General features: G+C 40.3%; 1 protein-coding gene across 4 annotated transcripts in view; it reads left to right on the forward strand.

The window, feature by feature from the left end:
- Positions 1-2,314: 2,314 nt before the first annotated feature.
- FIGN (fidgetin, microtubule severing factor) overlaps positions 2,315-15,828 on the forward strand; it is a 106,354-nt gene continuing 92,840 nt past the window's right edge. The window contains exons 1-3 of one of the 4 annotated variants that reach the window (XR_014853492.1): positions 3,556-3,836; positions 4,600-4,769; positions 6,082-7,280. Coding sequence is in view for 1 of the 4 variants with exons in the window: in XM_085066613.1 (XP_084922739.1) it covers positions 4,745-4,769 (25 nt within the window). In the remaining 3 variants the exon portion in view is untranslated. Of the gene's footprint in view, positions 2,529-3,555; positions 3,837-4,599; positions 4,770-6,081; positions 7,281-15,828 lie in introns of those variants that run through there. The other 3 variants (XM_085066613.1, XM_085066615.1, XM_085066614.1) reach the window with 3 other exon arrangements.

Genomic DNA, 15,828 nt, shown 5'->3' on the forward strand with positions numbered 1-15,828 from the left:
CTCTTAAACAGATTGTGCTCCTCACAAAGGAATAAAATAATCCATACAGTCACCAATAACCAAAATTACAAAAAAGAGCTCTTGCAGCTCATTTATTGCAGCAGATCCTAGTAGGCAATGACAGCTGCAGTTGCCCCATGTGAGGTCTGAGAGTGGTAGAGTGGCAACATTCCCCAGCACAGAGGGAGGGAGACAGGCAGGAGGCCCTGCCCTAGAGGTCTGCACTGCCAGCACACAAGGGCAGTACAGGCACTGCCAAATTTCAGCATTAGAGCTCAGACATTGTCTGCCATTTTTAAAAATTGCTCTCATTTACAAATAAAATCCATGTAGCTAATGTAACGTCACTAAAGGATACATCACAGAACACTTGTTTTTATTATAATTCTTAAAAACCTTTACGAGGTCTACCAAGTAGAACCTACAAAGTTCACATGCATCACATCAACAGTCCATAGGAGCCTAGTTAGATGGCTTTGTTCTTTGCTTTCTGTGATTTTTGTTTTGTTTCCACAATTCATTTGGTTTAAATGTTATTAATCTAGATTTGCTGAAAAGGTCTGTGAACCTTTCAAAGAGCCTGGTCCGAGTTCGGAGTTTGTAACAAAACCTGAAACCAGGCAAGTTTCACGTGGTTTTGAATTTCATTGTAAACGTTTCACCTAGATGTTGAAATAGGGTCCAAGTAACATTCCCAGTTTCAAAGTCTGTGAGAATTTCCCATTCAGAAGGACCAGGACTGGTGGCATTTTTAACAAAGAGTGGAATTCATCTATGTACAGATGAGCTGAACAAGGCCTTCACTTCAGCGTACTTCAGACCTCAAAATAAAGACTTAATATGGTATGTAAATCTTAGGCTGAGCTTCTGCACAGACATGAATATCAGCCCATACAAACATGCTGCATGCTTATTGTTTCAACTAAGGCTATTTTAATGTGGCAGGAGAAGCCTGAAGAAAATAAAAATATAGGTATATAAAATGCAAACACTGAGGTTTATGCAATACAAAGATTACTAAATACATTCTTTACTGGTCAAAAAGTTTAAAAAGCACTTGTGCTTATCTACTAATGCCTTGTGGTAATTGCCAGTTGTTTTCCTGCAGCTACAAGTCACAGAGCTTTGTAACTGTGCAAGAAAGTCATCTTTCACTTGAGAAAAAAACTGCATAGTGCCATGGTTCGGGAAACAATGGGAACAGAATCCAGATGCATAAAGTAGCATAGACAAAAGAATCCTTTTTATGTTTAACAATATGATTTTTGGACCAAGCTCATGACCTTGGGATGGTGATGACTTATTTTCAGTGCCTGGTGCTGGCAACACTAGCCAAGGCAATATGCTGTGTTGCAGATTTCATCATCAGAGACTACTAAATGTAACATGTATAGTTGGGTCAAATTAGTGAATACCAGAGGCTACTGACGTGTTACTTGCATTTGGAGCAGTTGTCTGCTTGCCAAGGCGGCTGCTTAATACCCACAAGCTCTTGTAGAAGGGACAATGAGCAGCTGTGTGCACAAGCAACAGGCTGACCCAGGCTCTGGGCCCATTGCTCAGAGCCACCCGAAGCTGAGGGCAGGGAAAAGGTGTCAGAAGAGCATGGTGCAGACTGGACCATGGTGCTGTGGCAGGGTGTCTCACCTGCTGGCTGCTCTGGGCAGCTGTCTAAAGCTACTTCTATAGACTTCTGTTGCTATAGCTATGTTGCAAGTTCTAAAAATAGCTCTCTACATCCCGAAATTCAGTTTAGCTGTGTTTTCCTCTGTATGTTTTGTTTAACTTGGGACGTACTGGGAAGCAAAAGCAGTATCTGCTTCAAACCAGCCCCTTGTTTCAGGACACTTTTGTTATTCCACTAGCAGTGCTCTTCTGGTGTAGCAGTGCTAGAGTTATCCCCAGCTGTCCAAGTGAGCCAGGAACACCTTCCATATTCTTAGTAAGCAGAAGGCTGTCTAGCCCTTTTACTCTGTCCTTTTATTTCCAATCTTCAGGCACAGCTTTGTCACCCGGGCTGGCTATGGTCTCCCAAAAGTGTGAAAGGTGCCTATTTTCACCAGCAGGTGAAAATAATTTTGGATTAACTGAATTGCTTCATGGACCACATCAACCAGACAGGCCTTCCCGTCCTTTCTTTTTCTCTTCCATTACCCGGGTAGGATAGGGACGGGATGGCAGCTCACAGCAGCTTCTGCTGACAACTAGTTCAGAGTTTTATTTAGGCCTACTGTATTACTGCAAAGGGAAACAAACGGGAAATGAGCCTAGTCCCACTCCTCCAGATGCTGATCCCCTGGGACTGGTCTCCCCTGCCTCCTTCAGAGCCTTAACTGCCGGTGCATCTTCCATTTTTACTAAGAAAATTTAATCAGTCTTCTCTATATCCAGGACGGACAAACAACCCTCCCAAGCCATCCTTAACTCCAGAACAGGACAAGGAAGAGAGGAAGTGAAACCACTCCAGGACTCTAAACCAAAGCCCAGGAACAGCATCCGGACAGCGTGGCTTCTTCCTCGTTAAGAAGGTAAAAATGCTCCGACAGTCCCATCAGCTGGAAACCCAGCAATGTGGCTGTGTCTCGTGGAAAGGTCTCGCTCCCCTTTCCCCAGTGCGCTGACAGGGAAGCGGGCGCGCAGACTGGCGCGGGGATGGAGCGGGGAGAGCAGGGTGCCGCGGAGCAGCGGCGCACGGGGTTCGGCCGCGCCGGGGAGACCCGTGTGCGAGAGGCAGGGCCCGCTCTGCGCTGCCTGGCCACGACATGCCTTCCCTGCCAGCGCGAGGAGGCTGTAAAGCCCGTCTAACAGCCCCCCCCGGGGAATCCCTCTGATGCAAGGGGAGTCCCCGGCAGCTGTGGGCCGGGGTAGCTGAGCTGGCTCCCTGCCATCCCCCGCCGAGCCGGGCTGGGAAGTGCGGGGAGAGGGAGGTGTGGCTGCCGGGGCCCCTCAGCCATTGCCGGCTACCGGGAATGCCTCGCCGCGGCCGCTAGCAGCCGGGCTCCGGCGGGCAGCGGCCGGGGCTCCCGGGAGCAGAGCGGGGCCGGGGCACGGCTGCGCGGCCCCGCCGCCGCCGCTCGGGCCGGGACGGCACTTCCACCCCGGCCATTTTCCTCGGGCGGGAGGCGGTGGCGACCGGCGAGCCCCGACGCCGCCAGCCCGCCCGGGGACGCGGCGCAGGAGCCGCCGGCCAGGGCAGCCGCGCAGGCCGCTGCCGGCCGAGCCGGGACGCCCCGCCGACCCCAGGCGGGGAGACGCAGGGCGGTCGCGGCGGAGCGGAGGCGGCCGCGGCCGGGGGAAACCTCCGCCGCCGGAGCCCGCCCGCCTGCCCCGCGGGCGCGGGCCGCCGCTAGGCCCCGGCCCCGTGCCGCAGCGCCCGAGGGGAGCCCCGCCGCCGCCGCCGCGGAGGGAGCCCGCCGCCCGCCGCCCGCCGCCCCCGTCCCGCCGCCCCGGGGAGCGGGAGCGGAGCTGCGGCGCGGACACCCCGCCGCCCCCCGCGGGAAGCGGCGGCCCAGGCGCGCAGGACCGCGGAGCGCCCCCGCCCCCCGCGCCGCTCCCCCTTTGAAAACTGATCTTTGGCTCTTCGCGTGAAAGTGATTTGAATTTGGCTCGGCGGCGCTCTGCGCAGGCGTCCAGCTGCTGGCATGCTGGCTCCTTGCAAAGCAGCTGTTTTGGGTTTGAAATTCCAACATGGCAGAGGCTGCAGTCAGTCTTCCCTTCAAAAACTTGGAATGATTTCAAATCATAGGCACCTTCACTTAACCCGAGCCCCTATTCATCAGCAAACACATCGGATCGATGCTACTCTAACCTATCGGGTTCTTGTACCAAATCTCCAGGTAAGAGGATCTTTTTTTTTTTTTCTCCCCCCCCCTAGTCTCCCTACCATCGTTTTAAATTTTATTAAATCTTAAAGCTCTCCGAGACAGCCGCGTATTAATCGCCTGTTCGTACCCTAAATATTTTGCCTAATTTGCGGTCGTTTTCTGATACTAAGCACTCCGGTCTGCTTGCCTGATCGTAGTCTGGAAAGTACAGATATACAATCGCAGTGCATGGTTTTTCCTCCTTGATCATTGCCAACAATAGTAGGCAGATTAAGAGTTCGCGATTGCAAGCTCCCTCCCCACCTCCTCCTCTTAATTGGATTTATTTTTAAGTTGCTTTGAAAATAATAAACTGCACGTAACGCGGGTCTGGACTTTGAGGCAACTAACTTCTGACCAAATAAGTGCAAATAAGAATCTCGCAAAACAAAAGTTAGGTTTAAATTGCTGTGTCTTGGTGGCGGGGGGGAGCACGAATATGTCAGAGGAGCTGTTGCAGTAAAATGTAAGCACATCATCTTGGAGGGGGTACAGCGTGGTGGGCGTATTGTTGGCTCAGGAGGGAGAGAAAGATGTATAATTTAATGGTATATACAATCCACTGATCCTATTACTATCCTCCCTGGAGCTCTTGTTAGTTTCAATGGGAGTGAGTGAAATTGACATGGACTTGCATTCCTGGTCATGTGCTTTTTTTCCCCCTTTCTTTCTTCTCTTGTGATCTGAGATCCCCTTTTTGTTGATGTTGCTTTCCCACTTAATTATATGCATGTAGGTTAAATGAATACCTGACGAAAGGGCCCACGTTTCAAGGCAGTGACATTTGATAGCTGAGAGGAAAAGTGGCTTTAATGAAAAGCAACCTTTGGAATTCCTGCTTGTGAAAAATCCAATTCAGCTTTTTGTGCTGCCAGCAAGAAATGATCAGTAGCACCAGTGTTTATGGTATGTCCGTTTTGGGATCTACTTCCTTTGCATCTAAATAGCAAAGACAAATTTAAATAGCATGATAACGCACTGAGGACTCTGCATGCAAATATTTTGTAATAAATACCTAATGTTTAATAGTATATTTTCTTGTGTATATATAAGCATTTTTTTTCTCTTGCTATCATTTGTTTATCGTTTCTGCTTCGATTATGGCATTAGTTTTGTCCATTGTATTGATCTCAGTTGTAAAACCTGAAGTTGCATGTTACTAGCAGTGCACTATACACACCACTGAACTCCAATGGTATGTAAATTAGTAAAACTCGGGGAGTGGAGAGGGCAAAAATGTGTAGCAATGAATATATACACCTACACATCTATGTGCTCGTACATACATGCCTTAAATGCATCTTTTCCTTTTGCAAACTAGTATTTTTTAGTATTTATTTAAACTCCAGCTGCTTTTCCCTCTCTTACTTTCAGCGTAATCATCTGCTAGAGGTTCTAACTGATGTGGGGTGAGGAAATGTTTTGCATGTAAACAAACAAAATTACTGTTGTGGCCAAATGCTTAATACGATTTAATAAGGAGTATTTTATGCTCAGTTTACAAGTGTATGGTTCATAGTGCTCTGCTCTCAGTGTGTAACAGAATGAAATAATCAGGTGCTGAAACTGGCTTCATTTTAACGGTCACTCTCCAGCCCCCCACGCTGCTCCCTCCTCCAAAAAAGTCAGATAAAATGGAGCATGGGGAATTATTTCAATAGAGCTCCTTGTGGTGCAGTAGATGCACCTCTAGGTATGCAGTTAAGGCTAAGGAAGTAACAACAAAAGTGACTATTAGTCTGTTTTGTGCAATGAAAAGGGGGATATGTTCACTTTTAATTGTGTGTGCTAGTAACAAATAAGAATGGAGAGAGACCCTAGGAGAGAGAGGGAGAGTGTGTGTGTGTGTGTGTGTGTGTGTGTGTGTGTGTGTGTGTGTGTGTGTGTGTGTGTTTGGGATAAGGGGGAGGTCTGGTGTGTGTGGCTGATGATCTCTCGTAATAACATATCTGAATGCAAGAAAGAAATTGAGAGAGCAGTTGCACAATGTACACTCCTATTTTGGTGTTGTAGGTGACTGTATTGCTAAACATATCCCAGGTGCTATATGATGGGAATGATCTGATTGCATTTTGCATTTAGAACTTGTTGACTTTGAAACGATCAATAAGGCAACTGTTTATTTTAGATGCACATAATTTGCTCTGAGAAATGTTTTAAGGAGAAGAGCAAGCAAGCGAGAGCGGAACATTTTTTTTTTCCTTTTTTTTTTTCCTAGAGCTGTTGGAGCAAATGTGATTGCCAGATGGGAGATTTCCCTCTGTGATGTTAAAGCTGTAATATATATTCAGAGCAGATTGGACTGCTGCTTGTGATGAGGAGGATATTACATTTATAAATTTTAAATCGGGAATCGGACAGTATGCTGAGAGCTGAAATTGGATGGTGTGGACGGTTTGGACTGTTAAATGCAATTCCCAGATAATAATAATAATTATAGTAGCAGTAATATATGTATGTATAATAAACATGATACTATTAGGCAGCTATATATATTCTATGGTACTTAAGTATATATTTCCAATATGACTTCTCTCTTTCCTCGCTTCCCTAAAATGTTAAGAGATTGGAGGTGGCTGGGAGGGGAGTTTAAGAGCCCACTGATAGGAGAAATCAGATATAATCAGGTTCCTGTTTCAGGAAAAGTTTTGCTAAAATTCTTTTTGCAAATTCATCTCTTTCTGAGTTATTGTTTTGCCCATGCATGTGGCCTGACAGTGCCACAGTTCTGAAAGGCTGGAAAGTGGGAACTAGTCACACTCGAGCAGCTCTGCTGTTGCAAATTAAAAGTGTGTTGTGGTCAGGAAATGAAAGCTACAATGTCTCTTTTGAACAAGTCGTTTATCAAGAGAAACATCTATCAAGCAGTGACTTGTCACATTGATCCTCTAAAAGTTAGGTCCGAAGTGGAAGCTGCTTTGATGTTTTTGATCCCAAATTTATAAAATTGGGAAAGCTGGAGAGAGTAGGACTGATCTGCGCTTAAAAATTGCTCTGCTACGGGCGTGACAAAATCATCAAGTATCTCTGATATAAGAGCTGGTAAACTAAGGAGGTATCGGATCTTCTGCCTAATTTTTGTTTTCACATTGAAACTTTAGCTTTGTCACACAGGCAATTCTTTTCATGCTTCTAAAGATCTTGTCTGTATGAATCTCTCTCTGCATTATTTCATCGGGGATATTTTCTTGCTTAGGAATGCATCTGTTGCTTCCAAATGGAACCTTTTTTTGTTGTCTTTCTGATGGTATTTATAGAGTTCTGCTTGAGAAGGCAGTTTTTTTCCTCTCCTCTCAGTCTTGTTTCTTCTTCTTCTATTTGTAATCTCAGTTTCCTTGTCTCATCCCTGTGAAGCCAAGTTTCTTTTACTGCTAAAGTAGTGTTTATTGCAAGTAAGGTACATTTGAGGGTATCTGTTTGCACAGCTTAAAACATGTTAAGAGTACTGTTAAGTGTGTCTTCCCCTTCTCATTCTCTTTTTCTATCCATTTTTAGCACATGAATCATGCTTTCATTCTCAACAGAAGCAGTGTATTTCAAATTGAATGTAAAGCTGAGGTTTCAAGTAAAAAAAAAAAAAAGACTAAAAGTCTAAAACTGATCTTTTATCTTTCTCCATTTTCAACCATCTAAATTGTTTAGCAACTTCACTGAGAAGTTTTTCATTTTGCATGAAGTTTGTGTTTGGATTATCAAGGAATCCCTTTGAAGAAACAGGGGTTTTGTGTTTTGGTTGTTGTTTGGTTTCTGCCTTCTTTTTCTGTGCTTTTCTTTTTGGCTAGGGTATGAGTGAAATCTCCCTTAAAGCAGGATGCTTTGACTTCTTTTCTTCAGTGTCGTAAATGAGACTAACACTGCTTATGAATACTTGATAGAGACCCATTTGAAAATAGGCAGCAAACAGCAGCGTGGTGGGAGTTTTGGTGAGTGTTATACTTGCTAATTAATCATGTTTGAAATGAAGGAATCATAGCATGGTAATAAAGGCTCATTGTTGTTTGATGTTTGTAACAGGATGTGACTCCTACATGAATCTGGTGGGTTTGGAGGTTTTGTTGTTATTTCCTCCCGTCATAATAAGATACCTTCACTACTAGATCAAATTGTTTTTATTTATTGCTTCATTGTGAAAGCACAGGGATGTTTGCTTATTCTAGCAGTATTTTAGGAATATGAAGATTGTATTGTTATTGATATTTTCATCATGCAGTTCATGGGAAAAAATGACAAGTCTTATGTCATTATCTGTTCTTTAAGATTTTTTTGTAGTTAAGCAGAACCAAACATTTTTTGTGGTTTATTTTCTTAATATAAAAAGCCCTACTAGTTCTTTTTCTTTTAATTGAAAAATGGCACTTGATGAACTTTTGTGCCCTACTTGCTTATGGCTATCTAGTAAGGGATAGCAACTAAAAATATATTACAGAATAGTTTGTATACTAGCCCTTTAAAAATTGAACTGTAAAACACTTGGATGGTGTTTTTGTTTTCTTGATTTTATTTTTACTATGGCTCTTATTAGATGTGTCATCTTTAGGCTTTATTTTTCACCTCTCTATTAATAACTGCCATACACCATGGAGAGAGAATCTCTTCCAAACTACAAAGCCTTAGTTTCAAAATTTAATAAGGCTATTTTATGCTGCATGAACAAAGTTTGAAATCTGCTGTTGTTAAGATGCTCTGTTTCTTTTTTAAAATATAATTCCTGGAGGAAAATTATTGTGTATGGTTCTTGTCAATAAGTTTGTTCAATGAATGAATACAAGAGGCATTGAATATAATGACTGATCTTTCTGTAGTCTTAATCATCAATTAATAGGCTTATCTGCTTGTTAGGAGTGGGTTTAATAGCACAGAATCAGCATGAGATCTGTCTATATGAAACATTTGTATGTTGTTTATAACAGACTGAGTTTTGATCTTGCATCCCCAGATCTAATAATAGAAATATTTGGCTCTTTGCCCTCAATCAATATATCCGTTAACAGAAAAAACTTCACACAATACTTTCATAAAGTGCTGGATGTATTGATACTGAGTTGATAAATTTAATTACTGGGGTTTTACATTGATTCATTGATCTTATGATTGGAGGAAATTGTTCTGCAGACATTTCTCAAGTATTGAGGAATATCGTGTGTCCATAAAGCTTGATTAATTGATAAATCAGCACTTTTTTTATTCCTTCTCAGTTATTGATAAGACATAAAAATAATTGTAAAAAGAATTTGGAATAAGCTAATTAGAAATTCTCATGTGTTACTAGCAGAGCAGATAAGAAGCAGAGTACCATGGAGGTGAAAAAAATTAAGTTTGAAGTGGAATTGTGCCTATTGGGCCCAATCCTTAGCTGGTGTAAAAAATATTTAGCTTTAAAAAGATAAAACAGTTACAGTTCCCAGAATCTGAACCACTGTGGCAGTTTTGTTTGTTTGTTTATTGTTTGTTTTGGTTGTGGTGGCTTTTCTTCTTTTTTCTTTTTTTTTTTTCTTTTTCCCCCTACTGTTCTTTGACTCATTGGAAGCTGTTTTAAATTAGATATTATGGATGTATGGAATTTTAGATAAGCATCTGATCCAAAATGAATAGTATAGCTATAAAAGCAATTTGAAGAGCCGTAAATTCAGGATTGCGTATCCCTGATATTGTTGCAGAGTATTAAAATCTTGCTGCTAGAGATGCTATCCTCTAAGTGAAAACTTATCTTCCTTATGGGAAAGATGACTTCAGGGAACTCTCAGCTGGGAAAAGGCCCAGAGGGTTTTTTTGTTGCTAAAATAATAATTAAAAAAATCCAATACGTAGAATTAGTTACAGGGATATTTTCCAGGTGAAAAACCTTACGGGAGTACTTGGCTCCATTTCGGTGAGGTATGTGACCTTTTCACCCTATGTCAATGATATTTTTATAGAGTGTGTGAGAAATGCGAGTATAAAGAAAATTCCTTAAGATCATTCAATTTTTATTTATTCTTAAAAAAAAAAAGGAAAAAAGAATCTCTCAATCAAAACAACATATACATCTCCCTTAGACAAACTGATGAAACTGTATTCCTTTAAAGGATGGTAGCTAGTAGAGAAACAGAGAAAATCCACTTGCCATATGTTACCATAGGTTCGACAAATACAATCTTACCCTTCAAGGAGCAGAGGATCCTACACTGTAATGGAGGTCAAAGGAAACCTAAGTCTTTGAGTCCTTTCATAATTGTACCTGCCACCCCCTGATTGGCATGTTAAAGAGAATGCATATATATATATAATGTTTCTTAGAAGATAATTTATATTTGCAGCAATCTACTAAACACAAGTGGACTTTGCTACTATTGCATCTTAATACCTGTTGGGGTTGGCCCTGCTGTGTGACAAGTGAGGGAAAATGGAAAGAGAAGTAGTCGGTCAATATTGGTTACCAAAATCTTGAGAAACTGGGGGAGAGATCAGGCTTTGACAGGTCAGTCTGAGAGTGGGAAGATTACAAAAAAAGTGTAATCTGCAGAAAGCACCACTGATTAAGAACATACGGAGATATCTGCAGTGATGAAAATGTGGAGTCTGTGCTTTCCTTTTGCCGAGCTCTGTTGCTATGAGGTATCGGCACACATGGAATGGTAATAACAGTATTGTGTGTCTGTTCCGATAGTGCTTGGAACGGTACCTGTCAAACATATCATAACACTCAACTATCTGTTTAATCATATAAGCAACACTCCTTACTACAAAAGCTATTGTATTTCTACAATAGGAAGAACAGACATACATTATTTGAATAATGGACTAAAACTTTGTTCTTTAAACCATTTTTCTGCAGAGGGAAAAAAGTTTCATGTGTCTTGGCTATAATTAAAAATAATGCAACTACAAGATGACTGTCATGCCACTGGCTGATTTTTAAATTTTTTTTATAATAGTCTATTAAGTAGACTGATATTAAGTGTAGTCTGATATGCCATGAAATACTGAAATAGCAATTACCAGTCACATTATTTAACTGAAACCGAGAAACTCTTTTCTCAGCTCTTTTAAAGTATAGTGTAGCTATTGGTAGCATGTTGTTAGTGAAATTTCAAATACCCTGAAAGGTATGTGGACAAAAATGCTGAGATTATTTTGATATGATAACAAACTTTGGTGATGTATGTATGTTTTTGTTCTGTATTCTTTGAAATAATGTATTGCTTGGACTTTTTGTTAAATGTTTTTAACCCTTTTATATTCTACTTTTAATCTGTCATGTACTCTTTATTAAAGCATATTGCTCACTTTCTGTTGATGAATTGCTCAAAGTATAAAGATGTATGACGGAGTTTATTTTGTGTGATATTTTAGAATGCATGCATGTGTCAAACTGGTTATAGATTGGTGATGATAAATTGGCTTGAGTAATATGTATCTTATTTGCATTAATACTTTAGCAGTGGTCAGACTTCATGAACTAAGATAGCGGTCTCACATCTAATTAAGCAGGATCTGAATGAATGATTTTTTGGTACAGGTCACAATTGAAGTTTTTGTTTCTTTTCTTCAGTGTGATAAAATGCTTAAGGGACATATTAATGCATGTTTGCGTAACTCCTGCTAATCTGAAGGGAATTTGAAAATGAATATTGAGAGGAGATGGGATAAAGGGCTGAACCTGGTGGGTCACAGGGGTTTGTGGCAGGAATGTATCTTCATGTTTTCATTCAAGTTGTTCTGGGTTTTTTTGCCTGATTTAGAACAACTGCTGTTTGCCTTTTAATATGTTGGAAATAGCATCCCTATTTTCCTCTGAGACATTTTTTCCTTTCTGTCTCTTCCATTCTAGCATACAAACAAGTCATTAATAAAAAAGCATTTATACAGTGAACTTGAATTATCACTTAATAAAACTGAAAACTGTAGTGCTGCAAAGATTTTCCTAGACAGTACCACCGATCTTGTGTGCTTGTCTTCTGGAGACATGGTGAGGGGTGACAGCAAAGGGTGGATGGGAATGATAAAGTTATATGCAGAAATTATTTATCCATGACAATAGTATCAATAATGACATTTAAAATATTATGAACTGATAGCCCTGCTGTACAAACTGCTGTGATAGCTGAGCTTTTAGGTGAAAGTGGCTATTCATATGCCTTATGGCTCAGTGTGGTCATGTTGAAAGTATGAACCTACTCATCACAGATTCTGAGAAAGTGCAGGTTAACATCCTCTGTCTTCTTTAGACCTATCTGATTACTTGAGCCTCCTGTGTTGACACAGAGAAAGAAACAGCTAGATTCTATGCTGGAAGAATAAGGTTTGCAAGCTCTGACTGATATTAGGTATCCCATTGTGATACCTAAACCAAATTTAAAAAAATCAAGCGTCCTTTTCAAGTAAACCTTGAGAAACAGAGAAAGGAACAGCAAAGATGTTTCTGAACACATTTGAAGGAGCACCATTTACTTTCAAAAGAGATCTTTCCCATCACTTGTGGCTAGCTCCACCATGAAGAGCAATATCAAAAGATCTCAGAAAAGTAACTATTCTTTTATGTCTTTGGGAACTCAGATGCTTACAAGATTGTTTCTGAGAAAGAAAAGAATTGATCCTATTTTCAGTCCCTTGTTGTTGGCATTTCTGGACCACATGACTATATACAGTATTCTAGAAATATACTCTTAGTGTGTGGATACAATTCTGTTTCCCCTTGCAGCTCTAAAATAACAGTGCAATGTGGCTGTATGAAAACTCAATTTGGACAATGTTTTTATTAATTGTTTTGCACTGTATGAAATTGTTTTATTTAATATACATATGGAGTTTGCTGAAGATCCTTAAGCTTAATTGACAGGTCATCTGCATTATTAAAGTAGAGAAATTAAAATAGTCTGTGTTGTTTTTTATAAAAATATAGACTTGAAGGCACCTGTGATAGTTTGTGAACTGGATATCTCCATTCAGTCAGAAAATTGCTGGGTTTAAACTTCATCAAATTTAAACAATCAAGATTCAATTATTTTTAATATGGAAGGAGACTAAATTTATTAACTCTTCAGATAAATGAACACTTGATTTACCAAATTAAGTGGTTTTGTGTTTACTAATGTTAGATCTTTATATTACAAGGCTTCATAGTAACTTCATAACTATAGTGGTACTGTATTGAGCATACTATAAATAAGCAGATATTCCATTTTAAAGATAATAATTTTTCATGTGTTCATAGAATTTCTGATAATTTTTTATTTCTTGCTCTTTGCCTTCAATAAAAAGTGTAATAAGTATATTTTGGAAACTGCTCATGCAGCAATTAACCTTTTTTAATCATTGATTTTCATTTTGTTCTTTGACTTTCATTCATTGTATTTCATACTCCTGTATGCGCTGGCATTCTTCATGCTACAACACTGATTTATTTTTCCACTTCCAGTTTAAAAACTTTAGTGGTATCATTAATTTTGCTGATACCATGGTCATCCCATCAAGCAATGGTATTCAGATTAATGTCAGTATATCCTATGTAACGAGGGCTATGAGGCACTTGTCATTATTTGTCCCCTGGCATTTGTCAGTGTGGCAGTCATATCAAAGGCACACCTTAATATGCAGAGAACATATTTGTTGAAACACGTGGTTCAGTAAATATCAGAAGCCTTTGTTTTTTTAAAGTTAGATGTAGGTAAAATATATCTCACTATGAGCTGTCAGTAAAATATATCTCATCATGTGCTTATAGACTGTGAATAAACAGCACCTTAATGCATGACATTTTTAAAGTTTTCACTAGTTAGAAATATTCAGTTATAATGTGATATGTTATCCATACGGTACAGAATAACAAATTGACACTAGTATTCATTTGAAGTAGTGATTTCACCACTAATTAAGGAAAGATGTTTCGTTATTGAGTAATTAGCAAACACCACCCCACCCCCGCTTCCACAGGATGTCATCTGCTTAGAGATTATAGCATTCACTACTTTCATTCATGACAGGCAAGTCCTTTTTGGCTAAAGTTACTGTTCCTCTCTGTTTCAGGGCATTACAACAGCTGCAGTTTGAGCTTGAAGGGTCTGAGTGGCTGAGATAACATCACGAATAGTATTGCATCTCAGCAAGTGCAGTTCAGCTTTCCACTTTTGGGTGCTCAGTTATCAGAGGCGCTGAGTCCCTGCAATTTCTATTGACTTTGGATATGCAGGTGTGCAACAAATCTTAGAAGCTAGGTGTTATAAGGAATTTCCCCAGAAAATTGTAGGCATTAGCTTTATTTGTACTTCTTAAATGCTCCAATCTCCCTCTTGAGGTATTAATGCTGTATGATAGAAGAAACAGAGCTTTTGATTTTTTCCTAGTGATTGTAAAAACACATTTTAAATTCATCAGGGCAAAAAGACATGCATTAATAAAGGTATAAGGAATGATTCATAGTGATTTTGCGTGGAGAAAACTTTAAACTGTTCGTTACTGTATAGATGTTCCAAGGAGCAAAATGCAGAGTAGATGATGCTGTTCTAATTGCAAAATCTCCCTTGGTTATCTTCTCCTTCCTCCTGATCCTTCTCCCTTCCCCCTCCTCCTCACGGCTTTTTTAAACAATTATGGGCATTGTGCTCCTTAATGGTGCATAGTTACTGTAAAGATAGATGTCCTCAAATAATGAGTTTCTAATAATAATCAGAGGGACTTAGATTAAACTGGTTTTGTGTGGAAACCTTACAGTGTGAAAAAGTACACCTAAAATCCTGAGATATATTTACAGGAGCTAAGCCTATTTACAGAAAACTAACCCAGTTTTGTATCTGTACATGAGTGTGTGGCAGGGGCAGTGGAGGTGTGTTGTCTGTATGTGGTACATTTTTGTCCACCTGCTTTAAAGACTTCAGAAGATATTTTTGTATTATTTTAGTACGGATTTCTGTTTTGCTTTCTGTTAACAGAATATGTTTTAAAATCACAACACACTAATTAGCTTCTGTGTTTACACTGGAAAGCTTGCATCCCTTCAAATGACTTCTGCCCGCACTCTTCTTTCTATCTGTTGCTTCCCCCACCTCCTGTCCTCCTCCCCCACTCCCCGTGAGGTTTATTACATTAGTTTTCTTGCTTTCTTCCTTATTCAGAAGTTCTGAAGGCAGGTAAATGAAAGTGATAAGTACAGTAATAGACAATTGTTACTTTAAAGAGTTATTATTTTTGTTGGAAATAGAAGCTTTCCTAACAGGTACTGAATCAGCAAGGCTGTACAATAAAAAGAGCAAAATAGTTTAACTTATTGTTTAGAAATACATATGCCATTTAAATGGAAACAAACCCCCAAATCTCCTACATACCTTTTGGGGTTTGGAGAACAAAAGCTTACTTGTATGCCCCAAATTCCCCTGGGCCTTAATTTGCAATACCATTATTTAAGCCTGGCTGATATAAACCCATTGCAGAGAAATAGAATCTCTCCTTCCTGGCTTTTCAAAGTCATTCCATGCCCTCTTCTATCTGCCTACCTGCATCCTTCAGCACCAACCCCAACCTCCCTCACCCACTCACCCACTCCCCCCACACCCATTTCCAGCTTCTTGGTCTTACCCTGCCACTGTGAAACTCTTTGTATTTGAAATTTAGTAAACAGAGAAATAGTGAGCTTCCAAAACACAGAAAAGTGCTATTCTGCTTGGTTTTACTGACATCTCTACCAACACATATGCAATTCTTTCTTCTGACTAAGATCAAGGCTATAATCACTTAAATATCTGTTGTGTCCTCTACCAGGTGACCTGCAGTCATTTACTGTAAGATAAGAGTCCCTGATATAGTAAGTTATTTCTTCTCTAAGTCAGATCTTATAGAGAATACTGACCATAAAGCGAGGAGAAACTTGTGCCCACTTAATATGCTGCTGGGGTGCCAGGCTCTCTGGATCCGAGCTCCTGGGTACAGTACTGGCATTGTCAGATGCTCAGCTGGAAGCTGTTCTGGAACAGAACTGGGTTTGGGTGTAATC

Source organism: Lichenostomus cassidix, chromosome 7 (genome assembly GCF_008360975.1).
Source record: "Lichenostomus cassidix isolate B80296 chromosome 7, HeHo_3.0, whole genome shotgun sequence".
NCBI lineage: Eukaryota > Metazoa > Chordata > Aves > Passeriformes > Meliphagidae > Lichenostomus > Lichenostomus cassidix.